The sequence below is a fragment of the Leishmania donovani genome, chromosome 32 (assembly GCF_000227135.1).
Source record: "Leishmania donovani BPK282A1 complete genome, chromosome 32".
In the NCBI taxonomy this organism is placed as follows: domain Eukaryota; phylum Euglenozoa; class Kinetoplastea; order Trypanosomatida; family Trypanosomatidae; genus Leishmania; species Leishmania donovani.
Genome location: NC_018259.1, coordinates 760,006 through 775,666, shown reverse-complemented (window position 1 = coordinate 775,666; position 15,661 = coordinate 760,006). Strand labels below are relative to the sequence as shown.

The window sequence follows — 15,661 nt, the reverse complement described above, 5'->3', positions numbered from 1 at the left end:
AAAAGAAAGACAACCAAGGAGTAGAGTGAGAGACGAAGACGTCACACAGTCGGTGTGTTGCCCCCGCCCCTCTGCTATCATCTGACCATCGTCTGTTCATCTCCCTCTTCCCCAGGAATAGGGTGCCGTGTTTGATAACAATTTGGCTTTGGCTTGCTGTTCAGCGCGCCTACTTTTATTTATCGTTTTTGTCCTGGCGCACAGACTTCGCCTCCCAGACCGATCAGAACTGCACGGCACCATGGCAGAACGGAGACACCCTAACCAGTTTCTCCGGTTATTGTGCACGTTGTACCTCATCCTGTCCCTGGTGCTGCAGTGGGTTATCATCTGGGTCGCACAGGTCATCTTCATCGTGGTCTCCTTTCCCTTCACGACGTCTGAGTTCCGCCAGGATATCTGCGGCCACATTTTGCGCAAGGTCAGCTTTGTTGGTATGGATCTGCTGAACCCGTTCTGGTCCATTCATGTCCTCAACAAGTTCCCGGAGGTGAAGAGCAAGAAGGTGATCCTCATGCTGAACCACCTCAGCGGTGCCGACCCATTTGTGGCCATCCGCTCCTTAATGCCCCGCGATGGCACGTGGATCGCGAAGGCTGGATTGTTCCGTGTACCGTTTGGTGGGTGGGCGCTGTACAACGCCGGCGACCTACCCGTGCACTTCCGTGACAAGAAGACAAGCTTTGCGACGGTGAAAGGCACGGTTGGCCCGATGATGGAAAACGCGCGAAGGCGTCTGCGCCGTGGCCGCATGCTCTGTGTCTTCCCGGAGGGTATTCGAAACATGAACCCCGACGGCCCGCTGAACCCGTTCCGCCTGGGATTCTTCTCTCTCGCTGTCGACGAGGGAGCCACAATCGTGCCACTGGCAGTGAGCGGGACGGAAAAGCTATGGCCGCGCGGGTCGGCGCTGATGGACGCCGCGGACGCGTACTTTTCCTTTGGGGATCCAATCGACGCCAGAAGTTTTAAATCGGCCGAGGAGCTGTCGCAGCACGTGTGGAATGTCATCACAGAGCTGCGCGAGAAGCATCCGGACCGCATCGAGCTACATGCGCGGCAGGCGAAGGCTTAGGCGAAGCCTCCCTCTGCGCAGTTTTATTTGAATGGGAAGGCTCCGTGAGTACACGTCAATGAGCCCACAGATAGACTATAATGGTTGGCATCGATTAATATTATTTTTTATCTTTTGTGTTGTTTCTACCGTTAAGCATCGGGACGGGGCAATCGTGCCACACGATGGCACACCACACACACACTGGAATGCGGTAGATAAGAACGTGGGTGAACGCATACGCTTGTGCATGTATGCTTTCCGTGCGTCTCCGTTGGAGCTGATAATCGCAGGAGTTGATGGCGCCGTTTCTCGTGGTTACTGCTACACTCAGTAGTAGCCTCCTCTTATACGTATGCTGCGGTTTGTAGATCCATCTCCCTCCAGGCCTCTAGGGGGCATTCGCGAGCATGTGGCACTATACGTGCTGCTCTTGCTGTGGTGCATCGCTCTTGAGCTGACCTTCGTATGTGCTGGGAGAGGGATCGTCTGAGGGCACGTGAAAACGAAAAAGGAAAAAAGAAGTGTTTCAAAAAGAAAGGCGATATGTTTTTTTTATGAGTGTGGGTATGATGTCGTCGCAGGCGCGTGTGCGTGTGTGCCTGTGTGTTTCAGCAAGCTCCTTCTTCATTTTTCATCCATCATTAGCGCTTTTTTTGTAAGAATCCATCCACGTGTCGTTATTTTGCGGTGACTTTCTCCATCATCTTTTTCTTTATGTTTTTCTCACCGCGAAGCCGTGCGCCTTGCGCGCATGAGTACTTTGTGTAATGACACGTATTTCAGCTGCTGCAGTGCAGCAGCTGCAACATAAACGAAAAGCAGAAAACAGGAGTAGCCTCTGCAGCTCTTCGATACGGAACGCTCGCTCGCACCTTAGGCGCTTCTCTTGCGTTGTCGTTGGTGCGCTGCTAGTCGGAAAATGGCGGACAACGCGTGCTTCTATCACTTCTTTATGTCGAGCCTTGGTGGCGGGCGACATCTAAGAGTAGTAGCCAGGGTACAGTACGGACTCTGCGGGGAAGCCAGGCGACTCCCCGCCCCCTCCAATTTCTATGAAATGTCAAACTGCTTCTGGCCATGATAGGGTCGAGAACCTGAAGCATGGGAAGGCCAGAGTGATGCATCGCTGCTGATGTCGGCGGCTAGGTCGCGGATGGCGCTGCGTTGGAGGGCGGTGCGATGCTAAACACGCTTGTGCCGTCTATATGACGGGCAGAGCGTCAGCATGACTCGAGCGTAGGTCACTTCCGACCCTCTCACTGTCTAGTGTTGCGGGGAGGCTGATTGTAACCCCGGTGGGCGCACCAGGGGTGGCGGCTTGGCATGATGGGGAGCGGCCTGCGAGGCGGCCGTGGTGGGTAGAGTTTGAGGCAGAGGCCATGCTCAGATGGCTGAGTCGGCGCATTGCTGTAGCACGTGTGTCTCACGCTGCTTCGCACCAGGCGATGCGGTGCCTTTGGCATGAAAAGGTCTAGTGTGGAGCTCGACTCATGCACGGTGGCAGATAATGGATGTATAGGGTAAGCGAACAAATATTTTCAAGGAGCTGCACCCGAGGTGGAAAGCGCTGCAGAACGTAAATTTTGTGTGTGTAGACGAAGTTCTGCTGTACATCTCCCTCCTTTTCTGATTAGAACCCGTGTGGGTGAGAGAGGGTTTGACCTCTTCGATGTGTTCAGAGATCGTGGTTTATTACTTCTTGTCACGCCGGTTTCAGAGAAGAAGAGAATGGGAGAATCCCACACAGCGAGCTCGCATGGCATTGGGGGGGGGAGGAGCTTGCCCGAACACATACGTGGCGGCAGTGGTGGGTGGGGGGGGTGAGGTAATCACTCTTGCTGTGTTCCGCCAGCAGAAAGCCTACCATCTTACGTTTGCGACGACACGAGGCTCCGTTTGCCTTGCAGCAATTTCCTCCTTCTTTTATCGTTCTTACCGCCCTCTTCCATGCACTCCATGCCGTCCGCCAAATTCTCTCACTCCTTCTTGTTCTCCTCTTCGCATTCTGTCATGAAGGGCGTGGCAGACCTACTGCAACCCCACCCCCGTTCCACAGTCCTCCTTGCTCACTTGTCAGCCCTTCACTGCCACGCACCTCTGCGTTTCGCCTTCCTTTTTTCTTCTTTGGCTTTAAACCGATTCGTCACTGCTTGTTCTTCGCACGCGCACCCACGCTCGCTTTATTTTCTCTTGTCGCTCTTTCTTCAACGCATTGTCTCGCAACACGCAGAAGGCGCAGCCAGTACAGACGCACACTAAAGGACGCAAATACATATACCATTGCCCATCGCCTGCGCACCCACTGCTGTGTGCAGTAGCGGTCTCTCTCTCCTTTTCCTTGACGTCGCATCACACTCCGCACCGTCCTCCTAAGAATTTTAGCAAAAACGGGATCCTCTTTTCTCCACGGGCAGCAGTCTCGACAACGTGCGGTTCCTTTCTCTTTTTCTGTCCATTCGTTCCCTGTAAGTCCCCCTGTGTATATGCGTGTCTCTGCGCGTATGCGGCTGTGTGGATTCTTTTTCCTTGTGCTGTTCCGTTATTCCCCATTTCTGTAGGTGTCGTGCCATCGTCTAGTTCCACACACACACAAAAAGGAAGCTGCGCAGGCGCGTTCCCACCAATCGTAGGTATTACAGTCATCGGGCAGGCCGACATCATGCAGCAACACCACTCGCAGGGCTGCATTATGCCGGCGGAGAACCAAGCAGACGTCAGCGAGTGCGCACATCTGAACAAGGGCGAGGCCAAACAGGAGTCGGGCCACGCTACACGGCGGCATGAGCCGCAATCGATGTACGGCGAGGTGAATGGCGCGTCGTCGTCTGAGTGCAGTGAGGCAGACGCTGCAGGCCAGCCGCAGCTCACGTAGGTGGGCTGCGGAGGCGATGCCGAAGAGGATGAGGAGTCTCACGATCCGGAAAGTAAAGTGGGCGACTCGCCGTACGCCGATCCTGATCGTCTGTCGATTCTGTGGGCCACGGACCAGGAGACGGTGCTGATGCACTCCAGCCAGGTGTCGCTCGAGCGGACTCGCACGCGACTAGAGATGCCGCTTCTCGGCGTCTCGGAAGCGATCCGCGTGCTCAAGGCGTGCAGCGCCTTGCAGTATCGCGCCAGTAGCTGTCCCGTAACGGACTTCCCGAAGAAGGCGCTCGCAGCTGATCATGCTCTCCGGCGCAGCATTGGCGAGGCCTTCGTCAGTTTCGCAGAGCGGGATGCGGCGCGGATGGTGAATCTTTGCTCGCTGGCAGACAAGGGAGTCACGGCCTCTGACGAGCTGGTGCGCAATGCCGTGATGGTGCTCCAAGCTCTGATGCACGACGACGAAGCCCTCCACGACTTGGAGTAGTTCCGTCGGCTCGTCTCGACCCACCGCGCGGAGATCACTAGTCAGCAGTGGCAGCACGACATCATCACCGCGCTGTGGTCTCTAGCAGTCAGCTTCCTGCACCGCCCCGAGGTCGTCATGGCGTCCTACGGCCACTCTGTGAATCACATTGTGCAGTGTGAGAGGCGCTCTACGTGGCACTGCTGCGTTTTCGCGGCGGAAGGCCTGCCGGTAACACCCCGGCGCCAGCCAGCGCCGCTGGTAAAGCTGAGCTGACGGCGGCGAAGACACAGTTGCCACACACCGTAGCTTCCAGCAGACTTCGCGCTTCATGCGTGTGCACACCTCTGCAGCGGAAGCGCGAGACGAAGCCCATACACACGCCCGAGTACGAAGATGGTGCAGCACATATGCAGCGGCCCTCCGTCTCGCATCAAGGTTCGATGATGTCACTCGACCTTCCGCAGTGTCTATCATCGTGTGCGTCCTCCACGCCGTCGATGCGCAGAAACTTTGCCTCGAGATTTCGACCCAGCGGCACGACGCCCAGTCGCTCCTCCGTCGGCGCGGATCAGAAGACGAGCACAGTGGCACCGAGAGGGAACGGCCGATAGGCGAGCACGTCATCGTCCGCCGATAAGCCCCGGCTGCTTCCTGAAAATTTGCGTCAGCTGAGCCTGCTGCTCCCCGCCAGTCTTTTGGTGGCGCGCTACTCAACGGCGCTGAAGTAGAGTAACCCGCCGCGCACATTGCTGGTTCATTCGCACCGGACGTAGTGATGTGCGACAGGCATCGACGCTTCGTGGTATGCTAGCATGAAGAGGTGCTACAGCCGCATCTCAACTCGTCAGTGGTCTCTCTGTTTTGTTCCGCGTGTCTGGTTGCTCCGGTACGTGTGGTGTTTTTTTTCCCCCTTTCTCATTCTTGAATTTCCGTTGATCGTATTCTTTCTCTTTTGCATGCTTTTGCAGCGCTCCTCTGTCTGTGCGCTGCACAACGCCGCGATACACGCGCAAAGCACGCGGGCGCGATAGCCGGGGATTAGGGAGACGAACAACAACAACAACAAAAAGAGACTGCTCTGCCGCGTGCTGAGCGCAGGTCGCCTAGGGAGATCCCCGTGCTTGCCTTTCTGTCTTCCTCGCCACCCTTCACAATCACTTGCATCTCTACCCCACTGTCTTCATGGCGGGCAAGGCAGTGGGCTGCCTTTGAGAAAAACGGTCTGCCCAAAGGGCGTGACAACGTTACACTTGTATATAGGTGTGTCTCGTCTGCAGAGTAGCGGCCGTCTCACTTCTGTCTTATGCATGTGTTCGTTTGTTGTTTACTGCTCTTCTCTCCTATTTTTTCTCAAAATCTCGTTTTCGCACACTTGTCTCTTTGCTAGCTTGCCGTTATGGGATGCGCGGTTCGTGCGCCAGAGTCTACTGTGCGTGCGCTTGTGTGTGTGCGTGTGAATGTGTGCGCCGCATGCGCTACATACTTCTCTCTTCTTGAGGGTCTTGGTACGTTCATGCTTTTTCTTTTTTTTCTTCGCCCCTCTTCATCTTCATTGTTGTTGGATGGCGGAAGGCAGTGCACGTACACGCCGACACGTGCAGAGGAGAGGCAAGAGACGACCCCACTCACCCACTCACTCACGCGAACCCCTCCCGTCGCCTCAGCTGCACCTCCTTCTCTGCCACCCGCTTCCGGTCCTTTGCTGTTCTCCCTGCGTTCGGGACTAGATGTTTAACCTTTGTTATTGCTGGGTGATTGGTGTGTTAGCGTCGCTCTCTCTCTCTCGCACACTTATGCATTTTCCCCTCGCGCTTGATGTCGTTTTTCTTTTTGGTTTTGTTCGCCTTGATTCGCTTTCCCACGCCGCGTATGCGCCTCTTTCCGTATCCGTTCGCTTCCGTGGCTGCTTGCATGCATCTGCTCATCACATGCCGCCCCCGCTTTCATTTTCGCGCTTCTTCAAACAACAAGAAAACAGAAGGTGCCCCGTCTCTGCCTCTCACGTTCGCGTTTGGGATCGCCTCGACGGGACGGGGGAAGGTGAGCAACAGGAAGTTCCGCTTTTTCCGCTTCTCATGTACATATATTCTGTGGATCTCGTATGCCTCCTGTGGTGAGTTTCTCTTCTCTTTTCGATGTATTTGCTCTCATGTGTTGGTGAGCTGTCTTCTTTCGATTCCTCTACACAGGCGCGCCCGTGCGGAGGTGTGTCTGCTCGATTTCTCGCCAACAGTTTGGTGTATGCCAGCGCTGCCTTTCGCGGATGCACCTCTACGCACGCGCGCACGACAAACTTGAATATTGTCCCTCCTCTTGTTGCCTGATGCTCAGCTTCTGTAGTCTTCTTTTTTTTTTGTTTCGACCTCTTCACCATTACCGATCTCTGTTATCCTCTCCGTTGGACTCTTCCTCGTGGGCGCGCGACGTGACCGGCGTTTTTCTTCTCCCCTTTTGTTTTTGTTTCCTTTTGTATGCGTGTGTGCGTGTGTCTTTTGGTTGCAATTCCTTCTCTGCCTCTCTGTCTCTCGATTTAGTCCCCCCTTCTCCCCGCCCTGGTTGTGGATGCCGGGTCTCCTTCCTTTTCCACTCGTCCTTCTTCCTCTTTTTTTTATCCGTTGTTGGGGTGTGGGAGGGGGGGGGGGCGGTTCGCCCTGAACATCTTACGCGTGCCCCTCTCTTTCCTTTGTTTTCGTGCTGCTTCTTTGGTTTTGCGTGCGTGTTCGCTTCTCCACGCGAGACATATCCCCGGCACACACGCACGTACATATCGGACGGCGAATAGTTACAGCGTGCGCATTTGGTGGCTCGAGGTGCGTCTCTTCTCTGCGGATGAGTTTACGGATCGCAGCACGCAAAAAAAAACAAGGAGGAAGCAAGGGCAGCCAGGAACAACAGCTGGGCTCGACGGCTTCCCACCTTTTTTTTTTCGCTAATACCCTTTGCCGCTCTTTGGCTGCCTGGAGGCCAAGGAAACACGGGCGCTCTCCAAGTGAAGAGAACAAGGTTATACACACCTGCTAACATGCGCCGATGAGCATATCGGGTTTCCCCTCTTGCTCGTGTCGACGTGTCAGACATCTGTTGCACGCCGCACCTCGCATGAACGGGTGATTCCCAGAAAGGAAGGAGCGAAAACAAAAAGTAACGAGGATGGAAACGTTTGCTAAAGCACATACGCGCGCACACACACGCACACACAAACACACTCTGGGCACCTCCCATGATGCCCTTATGCGATGCCCTGCGAAGCAAAACAAACAAGTGATGAATCGTCGCCTGAGCAATGCGGCTTTCAGTACCGGTTGGACTGCCATGTAGGACAAGCCTATCTGCGCTGGCCCCATCTCCGCGTTGCACGCGGCGACTGCCTGTGAGCGCCATGCGTCATGCCCCACCTCGAGTTGTTATTCCTTTCTTTTTTGCAAGGTTTTATCGCTGCTCCCCATTAGCATGCTGTTTGCACGTGCCTGTTGTCGTCGCTTTCTCTACCGCCTCTACCGAACCCTTCCCCTTCCTCCTCTTCCTCTTTCTCCCCTCTGCACTCGATTAATGCCGCAGTCGTGACGCGACGTCATTGCCGCGGCACGCATCAGTCAGCACTAACACCGGCTGGCCATCGAAGGTCGCACTGCGATACCCAACACAGCACTGCAGCAAAGCACGCGCGACAGCAAACAACAGAAGCATCCGTTATACATATCGCTCAGCCGCCCTGCCTCGTGTGCTGCGAGATGATCGACTACTACCAGTTTCTGGGCTTGAACCGGCAGTCGGGTGATGACGATGTGGCAAAGGCCTATCGCCGGTACGCGCTCGCCTACAACCCGCAGTGTCACCCCGACAGCACCGACCAAGAGACGCTGCAGCGCAACTTCATGATGGCGGCGCAGGCGTACACGGTGCTCTCTGATCCGAAGAAGCGCGCCATCTATGACATCTACGGTGAGGAGGGCGTCCGCCACGGTGGCACCGGCCAACAGGGGGTGCCGGGCGGTATCGACCTCGATTTCATTGATCCCAACGCCGTCTTCACCCGATTCTTCGGCGTCGACAACCCGTTCCAGGTGATCGGCAACGTGGATGCGGTGAAGAACAACCAGCACAACTTCTTTAGCGTCATCGCCGGCATGCCGCCGAACCCGCCCAAATGCCCGGCGATCGAAGTAAAGCTGCCGGTGACGCTCGAGGACGTATTTTACGGCGCCATGCGCCGAGCCGCGTGGAATGCGACGCATGCTGGCGTGCCAACACTCGATGCTGCTGTGACTACAACGGAGGAGTCTTACGAGGTGCGTGTAGAGAAGGGTGCGAGGACGGGCGATCATTTCACTGTCGAAGGCCGCGGCAACACCTACCCGGGGTACGCGCGTGGCGATGTTGTCGTGGTGGTGGACGTCATGCCGCACACTCGGTTTCGTCGGGAGGGCGACGACTTGGTCACAAAGGCAGACATCTCTCTCCGCGACGCGCTCTGCGGCACTACCGTGACGGTGAGCACGATGGAGGGCCGTGAGCTGTCCATCCTGATTGACGAGATTGTCGACCCTGCCTACCGCACGCGCATCACAGGGGAGGGTCTGCCGAGCAGCGGCGTCGGTGATGCCACACGCGGAGACCTCATCATCGAGTTTACCACAAAGTTCCCAAGCTTCTTGACAGCGGAGCAGAAGGCAGAGATTGGTCGTATCTTGGATGCCAACTAGCGCCGTTCGCGTCTCTGCTCGTGCTCTGTCGTCTTCTTCTGTGAGTGTAGTCGATGCGCGCGCGCCGTCATCAGAGCTTCTTTCTCATCCGCGGTGGCTCTCCGCATCGACATATGTGTGTGAGTTTTACCTATGAAAATGTGTCGACTTGCGCAGCGGCAGTGGTGGCTGTGGTACGCATATCTTCGAGCTCCGAGACGGCATCGGGTACTTTGGCTGGTGGAGGTTCTACGCAGACGAGCTTCAGTGATAAGATAACCAGCTCATGGAGTGGCCATGTAGAGTTGTATTGAGACCGTGCAAGGGTGCCTCTGTGCGCATGGGTGGGTGCATGACTCACATGGCGCATTGCCGTCGTTTTTCTTCCTTTTCGTTGTTTGATCTGTGTTGATTCAGTGCGTCTTTTGTGAGCCTCTATTCGCTTTCTGCGCGCATCGGTGCCCGAGTCTCTCAGGCGCTGCCGTTGCGCGCTGCTCACGCGCTCTCCTATCTCGCGGTGTTCGCAGAGATGCATGTATCGTAGCGCAATTTTGTACGCTTAGCTCTTCCCCTCCCCCTTTTCAAGCGGACACCTCAGCAAAGGCCGAAACGAGGAAAGAATAAAGCTGCTGCCAGTGGAAGAGGGAGAGCTTCACCCATGTTTGCGCGTGTCACTACACCTCTCGATTTGCTCTCGTTGCTCTCGCACGAAGGCGCCTCGGCCTACGTGCGCGATATGAGTCCAGACGTTGCCCTTGCGCCTCCCAGGATTCGTCGCAGCAGGACTGGAGCGACCTTTTCTTCGGTTTTGTTCCACTCTACTCGAGCCTCCTTTTCTGTTTGTGCGCACGCACTGGCGCTGCGACTCTGTCTCGATTTGCGTCCCTCTCTCTTGCTGGTGCGCATACGGCACTGTCGGCTGTTTCGTTCATTTCCTCGCCCTCCTGCGTTGGCTCCTCCTTTACATACGCTTACGTCATTTTTCTTCATCTCTCGTGCACCACCTTCACCGCCGCGAATACCGCCGTCATACGGCATAACCCACCCTTCCCTCCCCACCACTGCTTCCACAGCAAAATCGTCGCGATTCAACTGTGTGTGTGTGTTGTGGTGGTGGTGGTAATCTCTGTCTGTGCTACGGCTTCCGCACTCCATCCTTGTACATGGTCGTTGCGCACACCTAGATATCTATCTGTATATAGTTACGTATCTGTCTGTTCTTTGCTCGTCTTCCGTTGTTTCCTTTGCTTCTCTCTTGCCCGATTTTATTTTGTGTTGTGCGCCCGTTTTCGAAGAGCTCGTCTTGACTACGTGGGACATCTCTCTCTCTATATATACACACGCACACACCGCCACGGAAAGCAGCAATAAAACAGCGTCGACACTCAACCCAGTTTGTTCAGTTCTCTCCGCTTTCCCTTCCGACACAATGACGACCGCTGTCGAGGCAATCGATGTCGACGACGACGAGTGCTATCCGGGCGACTCCTTTCAGGACGACTTCGAAAGCGACAGCTCAAGCACCTCGCACCGCTCAGCGCACATGAAAGAGACCAGAAGGCATAATGAGCGGGCGGCGCCAGGAGACTTTGCAGTCAGCGGTGAGGGCACGCCGAGCAACGCAACCACGTCCACCTCCAGTTCAGGCAACCCACCGAGCTCACGCAGTTCTCGCAACTCCTCTGTGCTTCACAGCCTGGGGAAACCACCGGCACACCTGAAAGGTGCCGCCAAAGGCGCTTCGCCCGCTGCGTCGTCGATCTCATCGTCGTCTTCATTGCCGCTCCCGCGCCGCTCCAGCGACAGTGCATCTGCCCACTCGGCAAATGGCGACGCCACCTCTGAGGAGGCCAGGTTCGCCGAGAAGAACACCGCGTATGACGCTGACAGCTTCGTCCTGCCGGCTGACCGTGTGTACGAAGGCCAGCAGCGGCTCGCCGACGGCTGCATGAGCGAATCCCGCTCGCGTAGCGGCCGCCTTTCCGTCGACCAGAGGAGCACTGGCGGCGGGTGTGCGCGCGAAGCCGGTTACCCAGTCGGCTCTCAGCCCGATTATGTCTCCACCAATGCGTCGGTGACCGGGCGCTGCCGCCTTCAGCGGCCCGACGTTCCGGAAACTGCCGAGGAGCTTCTGACGATGCAGGAGGAGAATGCCAGCATGCGCGAAGAGCTCTTCCAGCGCAGTCGCGAGCATTACCATGCTAGCTTCTCACAGAGCAGCAAAAGCGGCGGCACCTTCAACGGAAATCGCACCATTGGTGGCCCTGGTGCGTCACACAAGAGCACGCTGACGTCGGCCGTCGACAGCACATTTCGGCTTCACCGCGAGTCCACCGCGCGTTTTGTGCAGGTGTCGCTTATGGCGCATCGCACGCTGCAGGTACTGCGGTTGGAGCAGCGCGAGCTCCTCAAGCGCCGCGACGAGCTGAGGGAGCTCGTGAGTCGCTACAAGAAGGCCACCAAGTACAAGGATTATATCGAGATCGCCAAGCAGGACATTGCCGTCCTGACGGAGGACCACCGCGACGCGCACCTGGAGGTGCGCTGCAACGAGAAGCTTCTTTTGATGAACGACGCAATGTTCGAAAGTGGCCTTGGCGATCGACGACTGCTAGAGGAGGTTCGCTCTCAGAACGCGCTGACGCAGCGTCGACGCGAGCATGCGCTGCGTGACGCCGACAGTGCGCAGCGCGTGCGTGATGCCGCAGCGAAGCGGGTGGAGGAGCTGAAGTGGGAGCTGGAAAAGCGGCGTCAGTGGGTGGAGAGGGGAAGCCACGCAGATGTGAATCAGCTATGCGTGCTTAATCAAGCCAAGAAGGCTCGCATCCACGAGCTTCGGAGGCAACTGCGGCAGCTGCGGCAAGAGGGCAGGGAGACCCGCGGCGAATCTGGTTCGCACTCGAGGAAGTTCCATGGGCCCCCACAAGCTTGTCACAGACATCAGTGCTACACGCGGCCCGACGACGCCGAGCGCGAGTATCTTGAGAAGCGCATTTCAGAGATTCGTCGCGAACTGGAGGCCATTGCAGGCGAACCTTCCCAGGTCGCGGCCTCGCGGAGGACGTCGATCGGCGATGCAGCTAGTCCGGCTGGGGACACGGGGTCTGCGGCTGCGTCGCCGAAACCTGAGGCGTCTCAAAACGAACTCCCTGCGGCGGCGCAGCAGGAGGGCACCTCAGCAGCGACTGTTGTACAGGAGCTGGCCCGCGCGTGCTCGGTCGATGGGGAGTCAGCAAAGGCAGGTTCAAACAACGCGTACGACGACGTCGATGCCACCGCGTGGCTAAACGCTCATTCTGCGGCTGAGAGCGGCCATAACGAAGCCACGTACTCGCAACGCAGCTCTCATGACGCTGCTACGGCAGGAAACGACTGTTCAGAGGAAAGCGGAGCGCCTGCGGTACCGCAAGCCGACGTATGGCATCAAGAACGTACTGACAAGACAGCAACGGCACATGATGAGCCGCCGCCGTGGTTGGATGCCGGGGAGGATGGCGGCGAATTGGACGTCGCGCCTACGCAAGCCGATCTGGCGCGGCTACCCTCTTACGAGCACGACGCTGCCGACAGCGTCGAGGAGGACATAGCGGAGGAAGAACTGGGTAGCGATGCTGGACAGGCAGCGCCGGCGGCCGCTGCATCGGCTCATGGGGACATGGAGCTGGATGATGTACTCTTCGGCGCCGACGGTCATGCCCCGGCGTACGCAGCCGCGTCGCCCCCCGCGCCTGCGGCGGACAACAACGGCGACGACGGTCCAGACTGGTTAAACTTCTGATGTTCGCCGGATGCCGGGCAAGGCGTCTATCACCGCGTAGACTTCAGTAGTCGGTGTTCACGTCACATTTCTATGCTTGCCGCTGAATGCATAGGTCTACGCCCCTTTCCATCTGTGAGCCTGCTTCCTGGCATCTGGCACGCACGACGGAGGACGTCCCCCGCGCATGGCATTTGTTCGGTCCTCTCCTCTTCAGCGACCTGTGGTTGCCTCGTTCTGCTGGACACACCGGTGGCCAGTCCGCCTCGCTGCTCCACGATGATGGCGCCGCCCCTCAGGAGAACAATTGCTCGCCCCCCTCCCCGTCGTGTTCACCTCGCCATCTAAACGATTGTGTGTGTGTCTGTTTCTGCGTGCACTGCTCGACCTGCTCTCTCGCTCCTTTTTTCGTGTGTGCGGGCTTCGTCCTGCCATTGGAGTGTTTCCTTCGTGGAAAGGATGGTGATGCTCGTGATGCGCGTTCTCAGACTCTGATGGCTGTGGGTGGAGTCGCTGCGTCGTGTGCAGAGGAGGGGGCGTGGGAGGCTGCCTTATCTGCGCAAGTGCGTGAAGCGTTTGGCTCTTCTTCGTGTTTCCACTTCTTTTTAATGGTTAGGTTTTCGGAAGTGCTTCTTTTTCTGGTCTTTGGCTCTCGCACGCGCGTGTTTGTGTGTGTGTGTGTATCGGTGAGTACGAGCGAATGTGGGCATGAGGAGACGAGGAGGGGAGAGTCGAGACCAGAGAAGTCGATGGAGGGGGAAGACATTGGTGGTGACGAAGGATGGCTGATGCTGGACGAAAAAAGAGGTGACACTAGTGGTAAAAGTCCAGCGAAGATGCGCGCCCATCGTGTCTCTTGAAATCCAGTGTCGGTCGACTGCGTCTCTCGCCTTTGCAACCTGTCATGAACTTCCTCACTTCTTTTTTTTTTGCTGCTTCCGTGCTTCGGTTCTCATGATTCACGAGGTGGCAATGCTGCACAGCTTGTCACCTTCTGTGGCGCTCTCTAAGTGTAGGCATCCTCCCCCTCCCCCGACCATCTTACCTCTCAATCTCTGCAAACGTATCTATATACGTTTTTCCATGATACCGCTATATATATATATATCCTGCTTCTCGCATTCCGGGAGACCTGACCTGATGTCTATAGTACCCGCACAGAAGATGCTTAGCGTAAGATGGTCGCTGACCTTATGTTCTTGTAGCGCATATGTTTATGCCCCCTCCCCTGTTCTTTCTTTGTTGTTTGCCCCTCCCCCAATTTTTCTTTTTCTTTCTGCGTCTTCGTCTTTACGATGTAAGTGCCTCTCTGTCTCTCTGTTGCGGCGCTCTCTGACTGTTTCTGCCTGCCGTGGTATGCATGGCAAACAGGGTGCGCCTCAACACATCCGTGCCGCAGCGACTTGCTACCTGGGGTAATATGCAAGGAATAGGGAACGAATGGGAACCACCTGTATCTTCGTGTGCAAGTGTGCGTGCGTGTGTCTTTCCGTATGTGAAGCGAACCAGAAATCAGAGCAAGCAAAGCAAGCAACAACGACAACGACAAGGAACGACCTGCGATGTCCTGCAGGTGCAGGTTTTGGGTCGTGCTAGGGGGATGTGTGTGAGCGACTAGCATTGGCTCGGTGACCTGCGCCACGCCCTATCCTCTTTCACGAGTTGTTGCCCCCTCCCCCTCTTGGCAACAGCGCAGAGTCTGGGGTGTGGCGGTGACAGTTTCCGGTGTCGCTGAGAAGTGTCGGGCTTCTCGGTTGCCGGTCTGTGTCGTATCTATGTGCGTCTTTGCCACCGCTCTCGTTGATCACGGATGGCAAGTGGCAGTCGACGAGCACGGGAACTGAGAAACAAAGCCTTTCCTTTCGTTCTCTGTTCGTCAAGCACCGCGCGCACGAACAGATTCAGGCCAACATACGCCACTCTTTACTACCCCTCCAACTGGCACCACTTTCCTTGTCCGGATCGCTCTTTCTCATGCTCGTCTTGAGTCGCTGGCAGCGTGCGCATGGAGGATCGAGCAAAATAAAAGACATAGAATAGACGGCCATGCCAGTGCGGGCAACGCCGCTCCACCAAGGAGGCGTGTCTCCCTAATGCACATAAAAACGCTCGAGAAGGGCGGAAGCAACAGTGCCCTTCTCTCTTGCCTTCCCCCTCCCCGTCGTCACTGAACACACAGACGGGCATGGAGGCCCTCGCACCCACTTCCACCAGCAGCGAGGCCAGCAAAGCGCCCGCGTACTTCTCTCCCCACTTAGCGGTAGCCATGCGCTCCCTCCTACACGAAGCTCAGCGAAAATAGAGGTGTCCAGCACATGCAGCGGCCTTATCACGGAGCATCGTATACACGTTCTCTTCCGTCTCTTCGTTGACGCATCTGATTACTGCCTTGGCTTCTTTGCAGCGATTCTTCGCGTGTGTGCGCAAGTCATACCCAGCCCATCTTCCGATTATGCACAGGTTTTAGCCACCTGTTCCTTTCTGCTGCCCTTGCCGTTTGTGCGACCGCCGCCTTGAGTTATCAGCCTTGACTCCTCGGGTGTCTTTCTTGCTTGTCCGTTTTGGGCGACGCTTTCCAGACAGGTGTTGGGCCGCGGCCGGTGCTCCGCGGCTGTGGCCGTGGCGATTGCCGCGTGCGTCTTCGCTGGTCTGGCTCCGCTTTTTTACGAATGCGTGTATACTTGCAGCAAGCACACACACATCTGCTGTTGGGTTTCTGTGAGTGCACTGTTGTTTCCAAAGCTTCCACATCGCCTCCTCAGTACGCGTTTCTCCTCCGCTTCTTTTTTTTTTTCGTTTCCGCTTCGCCCTTCTTCTGTCTCTGCTGACGA

General features: G+C 56.6%; 3 protein-coding genes and 1 pseudogene across 3 annotated transcripts, besides 1 other annotated feature; all 4 read left to right on the top strand.

The window, feature by feature from the left end:
- Positions 1-241: 241 nt before the first annotated feature.
- Positions 242-1,075, top strand: LDBPK_322070 (1-acyl-sn-glycerol-3-phosphateacyltransferase-l ik eprotein, putative; the record flags this gene model as incomplete). Its single annotated transcript, XM_003863573.1, has 1 exon — positions 242-1,075. The coding sequence occupies one exon, from the start codon at positions 242-244 to the stop codon at positions 1,073-1,075; it is 834 nt and encodes a 277-aa protein (XP_003863621.1).
- Positions 1,076-3,716: 2,641 nt separating this feature from the next.
- On the top strand, positions 3,717-3,929 carry LDBPK_322060 (annotated as a pseudogene).
- Positions 3,717-3,929: a sequence feature.
- A 4,193-nt stretch (positions 3,930-8,122) lies between these two features.
- Positions 8,123-9,094, top strand: LDBPK_322050 (heat shock protein-like protein, putative; the record flags this gene model as incomplete). The annotated part of the gene is made up of 1 exon (XM_003863572.1): positions 8,123-9,094. One exon carries the CDS (start codon positions 8,123-8,125, stop codon positions 9,092-9,094), a length of 972 nt encoding a protein of 323 aa, XP_003863620.1.
- A 1,408-nt stretch (positions 9,095-10,502) lies between these two features.
- LDBPK_322040 (hypothetical protein, conserved) lies at positions 10,503-12,851 on the top strand (the record flags this gene model as incomplete). The annotated part of the gene is made up of 1 exon (XM_003863571.1): positions 10,503-12,851. The coding sequence occupies one exon, from the start codon at positions 10,503-10,505 to the stop codon at positions 12,849-12,851; it is 2,349 nt and encodes a 782-aa protein (XP_003863619.1).
- Positions 12,852-15,661: the final 2,810 nt, after the last annotated feature.